This window comes from Balaenoptera borealis (assembly GCF_965194805.1).
Source record: "Balaenoptera borealis genome assembly, chromosome: 3".
Classification (NCBI taxonomy): domain Eukaryota; kingdom Metazoa; phylum Chordata; class Mammalia; order Artiodactyla; family Balaenopteridae; genus Balaenoptera; species Balaenoptera borealis.
In genome coordinates this window covers 171500482-171520155 of record NC_138866.1, presented here as the reverse complement: position 1 = coordinate 171520155, position 19674 = coordinate 171500482, and the positions used below count along the sequence as shown (strand labels likewise).

The 19674-nt window shown below is 32.7% G+C and overlaps 1 protein-coding gene across 1 annotated transcript in view; it reads left to right on the top strand.

Annotated features, from left to right (window-relative positions):
* DNAJC1 (DnaJ heat shock protein family (Hsp40) member C1) overlaps positions 1-19674 on the top strand; it is a 380649-nt gene that overhangs the window by 246808 nt on the left and 114167 nt on the right. Inside the window, exons 2-6 of the mRNA XM_082385490.1 lie at positions 2815-2916; positions 3416-3462; positions 10028-10193; positions 11073-11170; positions 12148-12241. Coding sequence (XP_082241616.1) covers positions 2815-2916; positions 3416-3462; positions 10028-10193; positions 11073-11170; positions 12148-12241 — 507 coding nt within the window. The remainder of the gene's footprint in view (positions 1-2814; positions 2917-3415; positions 3463-10027; positions 10194-11072; positions 11171-12147; positions 12242-19674) is intronic.

Here is a 19674-nt window from a genome sequence, read left to right as displayed (position 1 = left end):
CCCACATGCTGTGTGGCACACCCCCCCCCAAAAAAAACAAAAAGAATGACCGTATATATCTCTTCTTTACAGGGGTCATCCAAGTATTATGATAATTCATGTCCAGCTTGCCAAAAAACCATATCACATTTAGAAGGAAAGAATCCTGGCAGTTGAACCCTGTAGATCTTCTGATGTCAACAGTGTTAAAGATGGCCAGTTCACCCATAGTCCTATCAAAAATTTTTCTCTGAAAGCCAGAGAGATAAAACGTCTAATTCACTGTGTATGTGAGATGAATGTTCTAACATTCAGGTCTCTAGTAGAAATACGATGTAAAATGTGCCATAAAAGCCAACATATATCAGGATCTTTACCTTTAAAACTGCAGTCGACCATATTCCGTTGTAGTTGTGTGGATGTTTTCCACATAGTTTATCAGCTCAGTAGGATTGTAGCAGTTGTTCTCACTGCCTTCCCAAAAGCTTTAGCCCTTGTGAAGTGGCTCAGATGAAATCTACTAACTGAATCTAAAGAATCCACATACAGAGCTATGATTCTGATGCAATATTTTCTGGGTTTGAATTCTGTTTTCCTCCATTTGCCAGTAGTATGAACTTGAGCAAATTACTTCTTTTTGCCTCACTTACCTCATCAGTAAAATGGGACTGCTAACAACTGTGCTTATCTTATAGCTTTGTTATGAGGATAAAATAAGTTAAGATTCATTAAGTAATTAACTAAAATTTAATACATACATAAGCTAGTTTGAGGTGCAACTTGTCTAGAGCATGTCTTTTAGATAGGGAAACCTCTGAGTTTTTCAGTTCTGTCCACTTAGCATGAAACTAATAAGTTCTTTCCACTTATTAGTGAAATAAACATACTGGGCAGATTCTCAAGAGGAAAATAGTCAGGCAGTATTTCTGTGTAGCCTGAGAGGCCCATTCCTAAGTCAGGAGAGAACTGTCTGTGTCTACAGCTGGATGCAAAACAAAAACATAAAGTTGGAGAACAGCATCGTATCGTGTGATGGTTTGGGGGACAAGGAGGATGGACCAAGATAGTGGGATATAAAGCTAAAAAGACTGGAAAAGACAGATGATGAAGGTTCTTGGGCATTACTGAAGGGTTTGAAATAGGAGAGCCATCTGGCCACATTTACCCTTACGGTATATACTGCAGCAGAAAAACGGAGGATTGGGGTCAGCTTGCCAAGACTGGAAGGAGGGAAATGTCTTAGGTGACTGTTATGTAAGTCATAGATGTTCCATAATGAGCATGTATTAATTTTGTAACATAAGCAAATTCATACACTCTTATTTTGTAAGAAATCTACTTTTGGAATTTCTCTGTGATAGAGTCCCAATTTAATAAAATCTAAAATTAAAGTCCCAATTAGAGAATGAGAATTCATTTCACACTTGACCTCTTTGCTCAACAAAATCTCCATCACAGAGTTTCAGTAAATAATCATCCTTTTCTGCTACATGCTACCTATCATTTAAGTATAAGGAACACATCAATTCCATTGAGCAAATGAGAATGGAAATTATAACCATATTACCTGTGAAACTTACTCTGCTAATTTTATAGCTCCTCAGCCCTCCACAAGTCAGAAAAATATTCACACCTAAGTTGAAACTTTAAAGTAGAGTGATTGCCTGGAGCAATAAGCCCCAGAAAATTGGTAATGAAAGTATTGGTTTATAAAAGAGAGCTTGGCAGACTAATTGTAGTCTCACTTTGCCTCTTTCCATCTCTGTTTCTTTAACAGCTATTTAGTCCCAGGTACACAGACTTTTGTTATGTTTTGTTTTTTTAGTCATTTGAACTTTTTAGTAAATCAGTTTTAGGAATTAATTGAACAAATACTCAGCTAAAAAACAAGATACAATTTAATAAGCAACTTTATCCTCATTTTGCCCCACTATGAATGTTCGTTTTTGCAGTAACTTTTAAATTTAGTGGAGATCAAGTTTTATACCCAACTTAACAGTGTGTTCTTTGTTATTGTCATGTATTTTTTACATGTAAAATGATGTTCTCTGAGTTTACATGTACACACGGGATTACATAAAATTCAATTTTAATATCCACTTAATCCAAAGTACTCTTCCTCAACTATCATGACCTTTTAAAATATATTTAAACTATATTAGTAATACATAAATAGTGGGCAAATTTATTTCTGGAAATCAGACTATGGAAACTGGACAGCATTGAAAATAACTTATAAAGTACTAAAAAAAAAAGTTAATGACAATATACATAACTATTTCTAATTATAATTATTTTGGGTAAATGCAAAGTTAACTGCCTTCAAATAGGCATACTTTTTGACATGTGAAATTGAGATTCCATAGGTTGTTGCTTCATGGTAAATTCAATATAAATAGCAATGAAGGAACCACATATGGTAAGCCTGGGCTTCAGACATTGGCTTTAGGATTCTCAGATAAATAAAGACCTTCCTTGAAGGCACACGGATGTATTAATTTTTAATTTGTTTCTTTTTGATCTCTTAATTACTGAAAAAGATTTATTGGTTAATTTTAGGAAGGCAAGTGTTTGAAAAGTTTTGCCAAATACTGTCTTCTTTAAATGAATGTATGGTAATGAAAAGTTAAGAGGAGAGCCAAATTAGATTGAATAATTGTTCAGTCATGTGGGTCAGGCTAGTTGCATAGCCTGGTTGTTAGACTGATTGCTCAAATTACATTGCCTGGGGTCCTGCACTTGGTTGGCTGTCTTCTCAGATCTTAACAAGGTTCTGGGAATTTCTTTTACTGACAAAGTTTGCTTTGTGTTTTTCCCCTCCCCCCACCCCCCCAGGATGCTTCATCTGCAGACATTAGAAAAGCATATCGTAAGCTTTCACTAACTTTGCATCCAGACAAGAATAAAGATGAAAATGCAGAAACTCAGTTTAGACAAGTAAGTGAAATATGCTGTTATTGTATATGTATTTTTGTGATAATTTATAAATAAATGTTTATGGTAGAAACAGTAACCTACACGTAGAATATTTCCATTTAAAATGAGATTGTAGTTTAGAAATATAATGTATACGTATTTATTCAGTTTTTTTACAAAATATGCTTTTACCAACATTTTTTTATATTAGAATCTCTAAATTCCTGGGGGTCATAATTGTCATAATTTTCTTGTCTAAATTAAAGTTTTTGCTTTTAAAAATCACATGTTAAGATAATTATTAGTTTTGCATCTTTCAAAAAGATTTATTTTGGTATCAAGCCTTTTTTAACCTCTTAAGGTGCTACCAAAACCGTAAAATGTTACTTATAATTAAGATTTTATCTGTTCATTGTATATATGAGTACGTGGGGTTTTTGCATGTGAATTATAGTGTGTTCGTCTCCCTAAGTGATTTCCTATAGTTGAGATTATTTTTAAAGTAATGCTTCTGTTTTAGTTGGTGGCCATTTATGAAGTTTTAAAGGATGATGAACGAAGGCAGAGGTGAGTGTTCATCTGCTTTTGAATTAAGATGTTATACTTTGATGTCTCAGTTTATAAAGGAGAGAATTGTCTCGTTAAACATTTTATTATGTTAGTATTTTATTTTCGTTCCTTTCAAGATGTGCATTGTTTTTAAAATGTATGTTTATAGGAGAGTTAATTTCTATTGAAAATATTCACTAGGTTGATTCAGTACTTATAGACTTCAGGATCATGGCTTCATTAGCTAATATTTTTAACGTGAGTATCTATGCTCTGGGAAATAAAATTCCACTTGACTTCAAACAAATGCCTATTCATTTTTGATATATGAGTAATTGCTCCTATCTGCGCTTGGGGGGCTTTTCCCCCCCTCTATTTCTTAAATGTTTTGCAATTAGGCGATTAGTGATATTCAAGTTATTACCATTTCTTGGTGTTTCCTCATCCTCAAAATAATAAAGCCAATTTGTGAGTGAGAGAACAGACTTGTATAAGTCTGTAGAAGATAGGAGTAGAAGAAAAATATTTGCTTCTTTCTCCTATTTCTTTGGCCTCCATCCCTTCCCTTCCTCTGCTCCAGTGATTCTGTGTTTAGGGTCGAACGTCAGAGAAGAGGCAGCTACCTCACTCTGAGACTTCTCTGGGCCTCTTTCAGCAGAGTAGTAATGTATTTATACAGTGGTTTATATGCTAGTGACTTAAGAGGAGATTGCAGAGAGACCCCCCTTCCTCTGTTCTTCCGAATGTGTGGAAGGTAGACACTACTGTGACCGGTTTCAGAGTTTTTTTAAGTCAGACCCACGGTAAGAAATACATTTTGCATCATGCTTCAGGACACACACACACACACATACACACAGACACAACTGAAACAAAAATTTGACAAAACACTTCTTATTGTGTGTGAAACAGACTGATGTTTTCTATTCTAGGCTAGTCTAGACCAGTCTTCTTTCTTTTTAAAAACAATGCTGATTGTGGTCCACTAAGTTGATTTCAGGAGATACTAGTGAGCTACAATCTGTAGTTTGAAAATAGTGCTTTACAGTAAGAGTACCTTTAAAGAAAAAAAGTAGGTATTTGAGATTTTAGGCTAAAGCCAGCCTAAATATCTGTATCTCTCTATGGAGGCTAATATATCTTAAAGATAATCCAAAAAAGTATGCAATGTGACCTTCTGAATCTTTCTTCAAATGTATTACCTGGAATTATTCTGTATCCTACAATGTCAGCTACCACTCTTGGTTCTCATCTTAACTCTTTAATTTGAATACCTCAGTTTGTCAGATTGCAAAGCAAGGACTCAGGATATTCTCTTGAAGAGTTCTTTGCTTTATAATAAGGGGCTGGCATTGGTCCAGATACCATAGCAGACATTCCTCTGGTTTGAGATAATCCATAGTGTTGAAAGAGTCCTACGAGTGTGTTGAAAGAAGTGTTGGTCATTCTGTGCATATTTTCTAGTTGGTTTCTCTCACTGAGCCCCTAGTTTTGTTTCACACATCAAGAACGTGTCTGTAAAGATAGCTTTATTTAGTCTCTCTACATCTTTGGCATCAGATTTTGCCTTTTTGTTTGTTGTTATTTTAAAAGTCAGTAAACTTTGTAACAATTTCTTCCAATTACCGAAATTATTTATATCTTTTCAGAACAAATCACTTCTCATGTAAAAATTGTTTCTTCATTAACATAGACTCATCTAACATTTTCTTTTTAGGATTAGTTCCCTTTGCATTTATTGTAGAGTGTTAGTAGAAAAAAATGGATCTGACAGTTACACAAACAGCTGTAGTATTTATACCCCTTGAGGCACAAGTAACTCTTTGGTAACTGGTTTTCCTTGAGGCAAAAGTCTTAGCTAATCAAGCTGAGAATCATTCCTCTAAAGCTTGCGCCTGAGGCCGGGTGACCTATGAGTATTTAAACATATAGGAGAAATGCACCTCTACAGACAATTATCTAATGTTTATAATTCCTTGTTTTATCTTCTGAAAGAAGATTGTCTTATACTGATATTTAAAAATGCTCTTTGGTATCACAATTATTTATTATAAATATTCATTAAATAAGTAATGTGTAACCTTCCAGGAATTTGTAATTTGGAAAATTGTCATAGACATTTTTATCTATTTAGTTCCCTTACAAATAATTGTATTTTCACTGAAATCAGGTGCATTTTAAAAATTTTGGTAGAAAAGGGAATAGCATTGAAATAGATAAAATAACAAACTGGGTAACTTTTTTTTTTTTTTTTAAGGAATAGGCAAATTTTATTTTTTTAAACAGCCTTATTTAGGTGTAATTTGCATACCATAAAAGTTACCTATTTTAAGTGTACAATTCCATGATTTTTAGTAAAAATACCTATTTTAAGTGTACAATTCCATGATTTTCAGTAAAGTTACAGAGTTGTGCAAACCACAACCAGTGTTAGACCATTTCTGTCACCTCAAAACATTCCCTCAAGTCCATTTGCAGGCGTTTCCCATTCTGATCCCAGCCCCAGGCAATCACTGATCTCCTTTATGTGTCTATAAATGTGGTTTTTTCTGGACACTTCATATTAATGAAATCATCTAATATGTAGTCTTTTGCATCTGACTTCTTTCTATTATCAAAATGTTTCTGAGGTACATCCATATTGTAGCATATACCAGTAGTTCATTCTTTTTTATTGCTGAATAGTATTCCACATTCCACTTTTGTTTATCCATTCACCAACTGATAGACATTGAGGTCGTCTCCACTTTTTGGCTATGATGAACAACGCTGCTGTGAATTATCACGCACAAGTCTGTGTGAACGGATATTTTTCATTTTTCTCAGGTAGATTCCTAGGAGTATAATTGTGAATAAACTTTTAAGCTTTTTTTTCCTCCCAAAGCCATAGACTATAGCATGAAAAAAGTTTTCCTGGTTCGTGTAAGGGAGATTAATATAGAAGTCTTCTGAACTCCTTGGGTAACTTGCTTATTTTAGGAAATAGCAGCTCAGCTATGTTCTGACATAAATTTCTATCCAAGTGCCCTGAGTGTTAGCTGGAATAAAGTACTGAGTAGATCCTAATCACTACATATATACACTAGATTGTGCTTTAGTAATATTAGTATATTTACTTTTGTTTAAAATCTATTTTAAAATTTTACCAGTATTCTTTTGCTAACCCTCTTGTGCAACTTAAAATTTTTTTGTCTATTTTATGGTACTATATTTGTAAAAGTTCAATGTATTTTTTTAGTTTACTAAGTAAAGTCACATTTTATTTACAAATCCAGTGAAAAGTATAGTTTTCTCAGCTTTAATCTGCGAAACTTTTACAAATCCATTACCTCCTTATTGTAAATTTGATTACAGGTGTGTTTGAATAAAAATAAACATTAACCTGAGAATAAGAAATCTTTCTTAGTACCTTCCCTAATTAGGAGATATTATAAGACACGTATTATATACAGTATATAAAGTGCTGTGTACCACAATTTTTGGCACATATATACATTTTATAAAGGAGAGTAAGATCAATTAATTTAAGCTTGTTTCCTGTTTATGATCTTTGTACAATTAATTTTTATTCTTAAGTTTCAATATGTGACCTAAATAGATGTTGTTGTTACTCTTTTAAGCTAAAAATTCTAACTTTTTACAATGGGAGATTCACAATTTAGGCAAATGCTAGAATTATTTCAATATTCATTTTCATAATATACATGTTTTCTATTTTAATTTCATAGTTACTATTTTATTCTTCAAAGCATGCTAATAATATTTTTAATTTACATACTTTTTTTTCTTCTGGTAATTTAAACATTTTTAGATTTACTTGCCAATGTTTGTATTAGGCTAAAAATATTTGATGAATTGCAGACTATAGAATGGAACTCACATAATTATGTAACCATTATTATGTTCATCATGTGCATTTTAAGAAAATCAAATGATGTAAACATGTATTAGGCCATATGTAGAATTGATCAATGTTTTAATTTCTAATTAATAGTTCCATATGATTTTTTACATTAGTGATATTTTCATCATAGAGATTTACTTTTGTATTTTCTTATAATATTCATACATGTGTACATTCTTAATCTGATTTTAACAAATTGTTAAGAGCAGTTTGTATGAGCTTAATTATTTTAACAGTGTTATGTGTTAAATATAGAAAAGGCATAACAGTGATGTTTTAAATTTTATGTGTTGTCAACACAACATTTTTTTCTTAAATAACTTATGAATATAATGTCTGTGTATATTTTAAGAAATATCTTTATTTTTTCAGTGTTTCAGGAAAGCAGTGATTTATCTTTTAACAGCATATATTCTAAAAAGTGAACTATAATAGAAGCTATCTTCCCTTAAAATGGCCAGTCGTGTGAGCCATAATGTTCATTGATAGTAAAATCAATAGAGCATTGATTCTAAGCTTAATCCTTGGAGACTGTTGTTCAGAGTGGCAGACGTAGCCTAGTAAATATCTAGTTTTGTTTAATGTGTTCAGTGCATAAGGTTTTGCTATCTTGAATTTAGCTGTGCACTAACAATTTATATGTGGGGTAGAAAATAGTAGCTATTAACAGACACATAGCATTTCAAAGATGATGGTGATAAAATATTTGATACGAGATTCGCAGCTATGAGCTCAGCTGGGTTTTCTTCCAGTACAGTTTAGATCTAAAACAAATTTAACACTTAGCAATGCTCTTAGGGAATTGTTGCCACTTTCTTAGATGTTCTTTATTAATAGCCACACTTTTTACTTGAAGTTATTTCATGGGAGAGATTAGCTGAAAATAATTATTTTTATATTCCACCTTTTTTCCTCAACAAATCTGAAGTAGAATGTAGATTCAGAATAAATTCAGCACTTCATTCATTGGACTTCATTCAAATGTTGTAATCTTGCATTATACCACTTGAAACGTTTTTGCCAATCCATTTCTTATCTAAAATGAGTCAGTTTTTACAGAAATAGATTTAAAGATAAATTTTCGAGGACAGGAATGATAACTTTTGATGAAATCGTGTTATTATGTCTTGATATTAGTGTTCAAGAGTTGCTATGTAAATATTGAAAAAGAATATTTAACATCAAACTTTGGTCCAGCTACTGCACAACCATATTTTAATTAGCAGATTCTTGTATACTACACAGTTTGCCTGCCTTTAAGAGTTTAGTACCACTAATGTCCTTTGCTTTGAACATTGGTTATTCTGATCTGCCATTATTATTAATAATCTAAGTTGATCCTAAAAGTCACGTTTTCTAGATAGCCTGATAAAATATATTTCGAATTTATAACCAATATTTTTTGTACCGAAAAAAGAAGTTGCCTGTAATAAATCCTCTGCTTTATTTTTTTAAGCATATCTCCAAGGTATCAATTTAATAACTATCAAAGTAGCTACTGCAGTTGTTGCATTTAAATTGATTTACATGTCAAGACTGGCAGTTTAGCAGCTGCGCTATTATTCCTAGATCGGTCAATTTACTTGAGAAAAACCTACTACTGAGTTCTACTGACCTGCCTGACAATATAGGCCCTATTTCTATTCCTGTAATTAGGCCTGCGACTAACTCAGAATATTTTTAATTAAAATATTTTGGTCAATGTGTTGCACCAAATTAGGCCTTTCAGTGAAGATTTAATTCTGGAAATAGTGTGATTAGAATATTTAATGAGTTGTGTTGAACTAAGATTAACAGGTTGTGTGTTTTGAACATTGTTTGTGTGTGACCATTTTGAGTTTTACAATCATAAATGTTATTCCTGATTTTTAACCTTAAAAATATTGGCCTCAATAACTGTCTGACGGGTAAATTTAAATTCAGTTGAAATTTCATTCTAAAGAAAGCAGATTTAAAATGCATTACCAGGAAAGCTGTTATTTGTTATGTTCTTCCCTTTCAGCAAAGCCAAAAAATGAGGAAATTGCCACTTAAATGTTTACAAATAAACAGTTTTATCAAGAAATTGGTTGTTTCCACATCTCCTAATTTGGGGATTTTTTATTCTCTAAAGGAATGTGACCAACATAAAATTAAAAAGTGCTCATTTTATAGGCTCTTTATGTCATTAAGAAGCTTTGATAAAATGATAAATATTTCAACCTTGAACCCTTGTAAAGGGGTGGAAATAAAAGCACTGACTAGAAAATTTATCCTGATTTTGATTCCATTAATATATAATTCATGGTAGCAGATAGAGCTCTTATCTTGATTTTCCCCCATTGAGAGCCTTCCTCTTGTTGCTGACTTTCATGGCGGGGCCCCTCTGCAGCCTGCAGTGGAGAGAGGTAGCCTCTGTGGCTCCTTCAGCCTAGCTGCCATTACAGGAGTCACATCGCTGGGGTTTAAGCACGCAGGGTCTGGGATCCACAGCAGATCTCTGTGTGCCTTTTTGAAGGCTGTCTGTGATTGGATACAGTGTTTTGATTTATAGGCCATTGTAATGCCGATAATCTATATAAATGTTATCTCTTCTGGAGAAATTCTTTTCTCTTTCCTCTTTTTACATATAAGTACAAATAAAGTTTTTTGTTTTTATTTTAAACTCCCTATGAAAAACTGTTATATTTGCTGCTGTAGGTATGATGATATTCTGATCAATGGACTTCCAGATTGGCGACAGCCTGTATTCTACTACAGGCGGGTGAGAAAAATGAGCAATGCTGAGCTGGCATTACTTTTGTTCATTATTCTCACAGTGGGTCATTATGCTGTGGTTTGGTCAATCTACCTGGAAAAACAACTGGTAAGTATTGGTAATAAATCAAATGATCTAGCCTCCTTAATTTTACATGGAATTTCAGACATTTATTTTTTCAACTGATAAAAATTTCAACTTTTCTGTATATACTCCTTATTCTAATATTTTTTGTACTCAGCATTTAGTATTTGATATGTTTCTATTTCAAGAATCCATGACATAAGAAGAAAATATGTTTCTTTTTTAAAATGTGGCATTTGAGTTTGTTACAAAATTTTGTGAAGGCTCAAATATCTAGCTGAAAATTAGAAGGTAGAGCTATGTTTTCTTAATTGTCACCTTCCAGATATACATATTTTTTATGTAAAATGATTTTAGAAATTTTTGTGTCGCAGGCCCTTATATAAAGAATGATTATTTTAAAAGCTTTTAACTCAGTAAAACTTGAAATGAGTATAATTTTATAATTTCAGAGATCAGTTGGTTAAAAAAATCTTACATTTTTCTTAGCCTAATATACCACTACATAGTGTATTCTGCTATGGGCTTTTATTTATACGCTAAAGATAAACATATTTATCAGTATTCATGAACTAGCATCTGTTTACTCATTCTTTTTGAAGTGACATTATTAAAGTTGGATGAATGAGAAAAAGTAAGTTGAACGCCTTCTCTTCTTAGAAAACTTTGATTGCTATGGAGATACACATGACTGACAGTGCTGAACTTCATGTGTGTTTAAGGACTGGTTACCATGGCAACAGTTATTGTTAAAGATTGATGATTTTACTTAATCATGTTGGACCCTACATACATTTGCATAAATGTTCTTCTATAATGTTTACCCTTCACAGAAGACTCTTGATAACATTTGAAGAGTACATGTTAATGATAACCTGTAACCATAATTTTTTCCACATTAAGGATGAACTGCTTAGTAGAAAAAAGAGAGAAAAGAAAAAAAAGACAGGCGGGAAGACTGTGGATGTATCAAAACTTGGTGCTTCAGAAAAAAATGAAAGGTGGGAGCATATAAAAACATTTTATAATTCAAAATTGTTTTAAAATATGTCTTTAACGTGATTCAACTTCATATGTATATCCATTTCAGATATGCTAACATTTACATCTGTATTCAGTTTATAAAAGACTAATAATGTGCCATAGTTTATGAAACACATTCTAATCTTAAGCAAAAGTTCTACAGGTTTTACCCTTTGTAAAGTGTTCATATATACTTAAATAATTAAACCCCTGAATTCTTGTTGTTTGAAAATTTTGTACTGAACTTTAGAAACAGAGTATTACTAGAAGAGTCTATCACTGTAGAGTTTAGCTCAGGAGTGACAGTATGTAGAGAGACAGTGATATGCAGCACACTCAAAGAGATACCACCATTTCTTCTATTGATTCATAGGAAGAAATAAAGGGTTTAAATAGTTCACACAGCAGGGCAGGAACTGGATCAATGTGAGATGGAGATCAGAGACTATTCTGCCTGTCTTCTGTTCTGATGACATCAGTGAGTAATGCTTCAGTGAACTGCAAATGACATTAATTTTTATGTATTGGTTTGTTTATGCTACAGTCTTCGTATCTGCTTGTCAGCACTTGGGGACGCTCTGATGATGTTTAGTCTTTTACCGCTGAAGTAATCATAAGGTCTAAGAATTCATTTTGCCAAACTGATGAAAAGTCCAGGTTAGAAACAGGGCTTTTGTTTCTTTATCTTTATAACTTGATTACAAGTCCCCTTCCCCAAAATCTTAGCCTAGATTCTCTTACTTATTAAACATAATTGCATTTGTTGTACTAATATATTTTATGATAAAATATGTCAGATTAAGTGATAACTGTCATAAATATTTCATTGAAAAACTTCTTCCTTTGTTGAAATAGCCATTCAAAACAGAATTCATGATTATTATAAAAATATTTTGTCTGTCAGCTTTCTTTCTATATTTTGCTTCTATATTTTTGCTTTTTGTTTTCCCTTTAGATTACTGGGGAAACCACAATGGCATGATTTGCTCCCCTGCAAGCTGGGAATTTGGTTTTGCCTTACACTAAAAGCATTGCCTCATCTAATCCAGGTAAAATGTACCTCTTTCTTAGAATATTAGATGCTTTCACTTTAATTATTCATAAAATAATTTATGCCTGCTATCTGAATGCTGAATATACAGTAGATGCTTCCTAATGCTGATTGAATGAGTAGTGTAAGTATAAACCTAATTTAGAATAGTTCTAAAATTTATTTAGGTATCTATTCCTATAACTATCTCTTAAACTGCTTTTATAACACCTTAGAATTCCAAGACACTAAAAAAAGGAAAAAAGCAATACTATCTTTTTTTTTTTAACATCTTTATTGGAGTATAATTGCTTTACAATGTTGTGTTAGTTTCTGCTGTATAACAAAGTGAATCAGCTATATGTATACATATATCCCCATATCCCCTCCCTCTTGCATCTCTCTCTCACCCTCCCTATCCCAGCCCTCTAGGTGGTCACAAAGCACCGAGCTGATCTCCCTGTGCTATGCGGCTGCTTCCCACTAGCTATCTGTTTTACATTTGGTAGTGTATATATGTCAGTGCTACTCTCTCACTTCATCCCAGCTTACCCTTCCCCCTCCCCATGTCCTCAAGTCCATTCTCTACATCTGCATCTTTATTCCTGTCCTGCCCCTAGGTTCATGAGGACCTTTTTTTTTTTTTAGATTCCATATATATGTGTTAGCATACGGTATTTGTTTTTCTCTTTCTGACTTACTTCACTCTGTATGAGAGACTCTAGATCCATCCACCTCACTACAAATAATTCAATTTCATTTCTCTTTATGGCTGAGTAATATTCCATTGTATATATGTGTCACATCTTCTTTCTGATAAATTTTTTTTTTTTATGGTTTCAGTTTTATAATTTTTACTTCATTTTTTTTAACATCTTTATTGGAGTATAATTGCTTTCCAATGGTGTGTTAGTTTCTGCTTTATAACAAAGTGAATCAGCTATACATATACACATATCCTCATATCTCCTCCCTCTTGTGTCTCCGTCCCACCCTCCCTATCTCACCCCTCTAGGTGGTCACAAAGCACCGAGCTGATCTCCCTGTGCTACGTGGCTGCAGCAATACTATCTTTAGGACAGATATAAAAGCAATAAAAATTTAATCATTTAAGGCATATCCAGTAAAAAAGAACAGAGCTCAAATAGCTTGTCACCATATTTTAATAGCATTTAATTAAGTACATAGTGTGAAAAAAAAAACACTTTACATAAGCATTGGTATAATTAAGCAAAAATATATATAGCTTTCCATTTTATTTGCAACTTTAAGAGGAGTCAAGATATTTTGTCTTAAACTGGTAATCAAAGTTTCTGTTGCTAGTCAGTCTTCCTCTGACAATAGAATGTACATATCATATTTATGTGGCAATTTCTTATTTTTTTATATTTAGCATACCAACACATATTCTATTATTGCTCTGCTAATTTTAATTGTTGTATCTGGTTAGAAGATTTCCAACACATAAACAGAATATTTGAAAGAATATATAATAGTTTTGGTGTACAAATTTTGAGATTCTTTGAAGTTGTAATTTTGGAAGAAATGTTTCATTTCAGAAAATACAAAGAGCAAGAGAGACAGATAATTTGTTTAATTCTACTCACTTTTTTTCATGTAACAGCTGTTTTTCCTAATTGTTTAAGGAAGTGAATGACTCCAACTTCTGTACTTTATTCCTCTTTTTCCTCTAATAATGAAAATTTTATATTTGAAGGGAAAATGAACTAAAAATTACTAGTGTGTTTCTTTCTAGCCTTTGAGAAATTATTTACCAGTTCTTTTGTCAAAATAGTTTATCTTAACAGTTATTGCTTACAGAATCATATATTTTGTTTATAGTTAATAGAGACAATTGAAGTATTTTGGTAATTTAAAAGCTTTTGTTTTTAAGTTGTTTATTTGAAGTTTTATGTTGTTTATTTGAATAAAAATCCACAATCCTTGTATGCTATGTATGTAAGAGTTAATAAGAGAGAGGGGAAAGTATATTTATCATACTGGTATATTTATGAGAAGATGTGACAGAAAAATATTTTAGGACATGATTTCCTATATTTTTTAAAGAATGATTATTTTTTGCTGGCTTTAGAATCTGTGCAGTAGGCAAACCAGAATGTAGATGAATTTAAAAGTATAGTCATGAGGCAGTATAAATAAAATATCACATAAAATGTCAGTCTGAAACACTTCTTTGTAATTTTAATCTAAGTCATTTGAAACAAAGTTTACTTGGTAAAATTAACATATTTCTTGGTTAGCGTGGAGTAATTTGCAAAAACAGAATCAATATATTAAGATGGCTTAGATTTACATGTTATTGTTTTGCCTCATCACAAATTTGTAGAAAGCTTACAAAAATAAGGAATTTTATAAAAACGTTTTAGCCTCTTCAGAAACTTTCTTAAACTGTTGAATCAGTTTGAAGTTTAAAGTTTTTCTCATGTTCACTAACAAAATAATGTAATATAATAGACTCTGATACAAATTGTAATAGTGAAAGTATTTTAGGTTGATAAACATATAGCTTATACTTTCATAAGCATCAGCAAAGCAATACTGAATAGTTGCTATTAAGATTAGATTGTCTGCTTTTTTTTATCTGCTTTGACCTTTGTATTAATTTATCATTCATAAAATCGTGTAATGTGAATACATATGCCTTATCTACAACACTGAAATTTTCATGTGACACTTCTATGAGATCTTCTTAAATAAGGTATTTATGAAATTTAGAGGAAGCCCTTTTTACCCGAAGCAGTCTGGATTAGTAACTGGCACAGTGGTGATAAAAGAGCCCTACTAGAGCCCTCAATATAAAAAAATGATACACATGACCTTCAACATTTTCTTCACCACTCTTGTGATACAAGGCCACTGTTTTATTTTTAAGTAGGAGTCCTTTTTCTTGCGTAAACCATACCTATCATCTTGGTTTCTTTAAGGACAAATTTCCAGTTGATTTCTCTAAAGAAGAGTTAAATCATACTCTTGTGAAGCAATGTAGTTGTGTAAGCCTTAGAGATTTGTATGATATCCGTCACTCAGTCTTTCATCATCGACTTATTTACATCTAGTTAACAGCATTTTTAGCAACTCTTTCATTGAGCTTTCCAAAGCATCCACTTGGTTTTCATAGAAACAACTGTCATTTTCTACTCAGTTTTCATCTTTTTAATATAATATTTAATTGAATCGTATAATTACAGTAACATGTATCACTGACACAAATAGGTTTAAGAGCTAATACAACCAGCTCATATAAGCATACAGTTAGTTAAATAGGTATCAGTTAAGGGAGTTTTACTTCCGTGTGTGAATCCCTTGAATTTCATGGAAAGTTCATTAAAACTGAGCTGCAGATATTCTGTGTAAGCAGACAGCTGTTGGATAAGATGGAGTATCCAAGCTAAAAGTGGGAGATTCAGAGACTTCCAGCAAATGGCCTCACACTAGCAGAACTGGTACCCAAATTTTGTCCTTGTCATATCAACAGCTCTTCATCTTCAGCTGTTTTCCTCCCACTCTTCCTCTAAATACCCATTCCTTTATTACACTTCACATGCATATATGTTGGTTATCCAGTAGGATTTGAAAAAGTGGCAGTTCTGGTTCAGCTTATGCTCCTAAGTTCACTGTTTATTACTTAGTATCTAAAATCTCTAAGAAAATTCCTTGTTGCCTACTTACTTTACCTAAATTCTTTTCTATCCCTTTCCCAAAAAAATTACAGATGAGAATAGTTATATCGTAGTTATTTGATGTATAAAACTTCTTCTGGTTATATTTTTAGAAAAACAGTTTAGCAGGTTCAATAAAAATTTATTAAACACAGTATCAGAACAAGAGGCTATAGAGATGAATATGCTTTCTTGGACCTTACAGTCAGGTAGAGGTTATATCACATGAATGAAAATAATTGGGACACAATATGGTATATAAGCTTCATATATGTAGTATAAACAATGACTTCTGTAGATGTTCAGAGAAGTAAGATTGTTTCTATTTAGGATAACCAAGGAAAACTGAAAAGAGGAGCCACTTGAATTGAGTCTTGAAAGATGAATAGACACTTGACAGTGAAGTACCCACTCTGTGTACTAGTTTGTGTACAAAAATAATTTGATAGATACAGTAACTCCCATGTAATCATACGTGTTAGGACTGGAAGAAACCTGAGGAAAACATTGTACAACTGCTTTTTAAAAAAGAAGAAAAAAGAAAATTCCACATAGCCCATTGCTATCATCTAAGACTATATCCCAGGTCTCCAGACTCTGAATATAGCCATTTAGGAATTTATACTCCAATAGATAAATCTGACAAATCTGTTAAAGGACATTGAGACAGCAGAGTGTTTCCATCGCACATGTCTGTCAAAGATACGTATACATTGTTAGGAATGAGAAAGTTAAAGTACATAGTGGGCAGAAAATACTCAAAGTGGTTCTGTGATCAAGCAGGGCAGAGGTAGAAGTATTTCTTTGATAGCTCCCCTTGCTTTTTGAGAAGGTCTTTATTACCTCCAGCACTGGGTTTTGTTCCTTTCCTTTGTTCTGAAAAATATATTGAAAGAATTATAAGATTTGGTAGACTAGAAGAATGAGGCCAGTAACTGAAAATGATTATACTTGATATGTGTAAAATATTTGATGTTAAGTTAATAACAAACATTTCCTAGATTGGAAAATATTGAAGGGAAAGATGTATGGATATTACTATATTTAGCAAAATGTATGTCCCTATATCATTCATGTACCCACATAGGCAGAGAAGTAAAAAGTCAAATGAGAAACCATAGAAGAAGAATGTGGAGAGCATTTGTAAATTGATGTCCATAGAGAGATGAGAGAACTTTAGAGAGGAGTAAAATGCATGACCGGAAGCTTGGGAAACTTGAGAAGAATGTGTTTAGACAGCGAAAACGGCAGGTGGAATGATCAACTGAAGACATGGAATGTGAATTAGAATATAACAAGGAACTTGGCCTATATCAGGAGGGGCATAGTGTGCTTTGAGGCTAGAATTTAATTTTAACATTAAAAGTATAGCCCTAGTGACACTTTCATATCTTACCAGTGCTTCTTTTTTCATGATAGTTTGAAGGGAGTACACAATCTCTTGGAATCTGACTAATCCAGTCTTCCATGTTGACTATATTCAGCCTATAACCCCAAGAAATTTTTCTGACCTCCAAAATGCCCTTCTTGGATATTTTTTAATTGACCGTATATGTTCTGAAACATATTCATAGCCATGAGGGTAGCAAACAACGGATGAAATATAACCAATGCTATGTGCATATTTTAATTTTAACTCTTATAACTTATCTTATTTTTGTCACTGCCTGTTTGTGTTGGAGCTTCATTTATTTGGGCCCATGATAATTTAGGTCCTTAACACCACTGATTTCTCATACAAAATCAGTAAGTACCAAATATCCCAAGTGATTACCAACAGAAATCATAGTTCATAGTTCTCTACATTTTCTGAGATGAAAAAGGTCTTCAGTATTCAGAATTTATTTGCTTAATAGTTTGTTTGATTTTCTATGAACTCACCATTTAAATTTCTCTCTACCTGCTATGTTACATTTCTCAGTAATGTAATTTATAAAATGTACAACTCCTTTATGTGTGCATTGCCTAAGGTTGTTAATCTTTCTCATTGTTAAGTCCCAGTCCCATCTTTTCTCACTACCAAGCTGATCTAATATGAACACAGTTAGACTAGAAATTATTGTAGGAAATTTCCAGCATGCATATCTCCACCCTATCAGGATTTATAGGTTGCTGAGGAGCAGTGGCTGAGAAAATAGAGTAATCTTTTCTGTAGTGCTATGACTTTTACCTTAAAAAATTAAAATAAAAGTTGCCTAAGAGAGTAAATGGAATACTGTACTTTATACAACTATTTATAAGTGGAGGCATCCTCCCTCCCAAGAAGCTTCTTCCATGGAAACTACAACTGTGGACAAGCCTGGAGGTCACCCTCTCTACAGTCAGGGCCCTTCATTTCTAGCCCCTTTGCTTCTGCTTGCTGGGACAGAAACCAAATAAACAAAACATTCACAGCTAATTAGCAGGGAGAAAAGCTTCTAAAAGGCTAGGAGGCATTTGTAGCAAGCTCAGTTGCCTGCCCTTCTACTCAGAGTTAAACACAGATTTTCCAAGGGATGAGGAAGCTTACTTTCAGTACTCACATAACTTTTTGAAAAATTTTGCATACAAACATACTTTACATAGGGAATACGTAAACAAATGAAAAAGGTTGGAAAAACTCGTCTGAATTTTTATAAGGCTGAAACTCTACTGCTACGGAAGGACAAAGGGATACAGGAAAACTGGAAAGGCCTCACAACATAACAAAGATTCCATTCCTTCTACCCTCTGAAAGGAGGCCATAAGATGCAATTATGCGGAGGTCCGAAGGCAGAATATAGAGTTTTGTAGAAAAGATTTTAAAATCACAAAATGTTAGTTAGGTAGGATGTTAGAGATGCATAGTCTCATCAGTTCCATATTTTGTAGATGAAAAATAAGTTTAAGACTCAGATTGGTGAGACACTTTGCCCAAAGTGACACTACTAGTCAATGGTAGAAATGAAACTTAAAGCAGACAAAAATAAATTTAAAATATAAGAAATATAAAAGCTAAGAAAGAATAAATTTTTTCAACAGCTGGATAATAAGCTAGATATGTTATGGTGAGTGAATAAGCTGTCTGATCTTACATTCTCTATACGAATATTGAGGCAGACTGTAATTGTTATAAAAGTTGTAGAAGGATTCTTGCCTTGAGTTGGGGCTGAATAGATGACTTCTGTGGTGTCTTCTGTCTCTTAGCACAAATGGGAAAAGTTGCTTTGGGCCTTCCATCTCTTTGAATACTACTGACTCAGGCAAAGGAAAGCTGAGCTTCTTGTTTTCTTCTTTATTTTTATTACTTCTTGTGAATTTAGTGTTATTATCATTCTGTACAAGAAAATTTACTCTTATTCAGAGTATGAAATTTAAAAGTTTTCCTGTATTCTTCATTGTAATTTTATACATTATATGTAATTACACATTATATCTAATTCTGAGATTATAAGTCAGTTGGAGAACAAAATTTGATATAGAGCAATTGAATTTATGGGCAGATTTTCAGAAATGCACTTAACGATATTCTCCTGTGTTGAAGGTTATATGTAAGCTTCAAACAAGAGATTTGTGCTGTCACACAGTCAAAGAGAAATGTTCCCTATTCCCATTAGGACAGGTGGTACTATTTCCCTGCTTGTACCACTCTAAATCAATTCCTTTCTTTCCTAAGATTTTTTTTGGATTGTTTAATATTTTAAGGTTTATATGGAGAAGTAAAAGAAAACCAAAACATGACGAGCACTGCCAGCTCAGCATGTTATCTTTATCACTTAGATAAACTATGTCAATAGAGTTAAAAAGAAAGGTT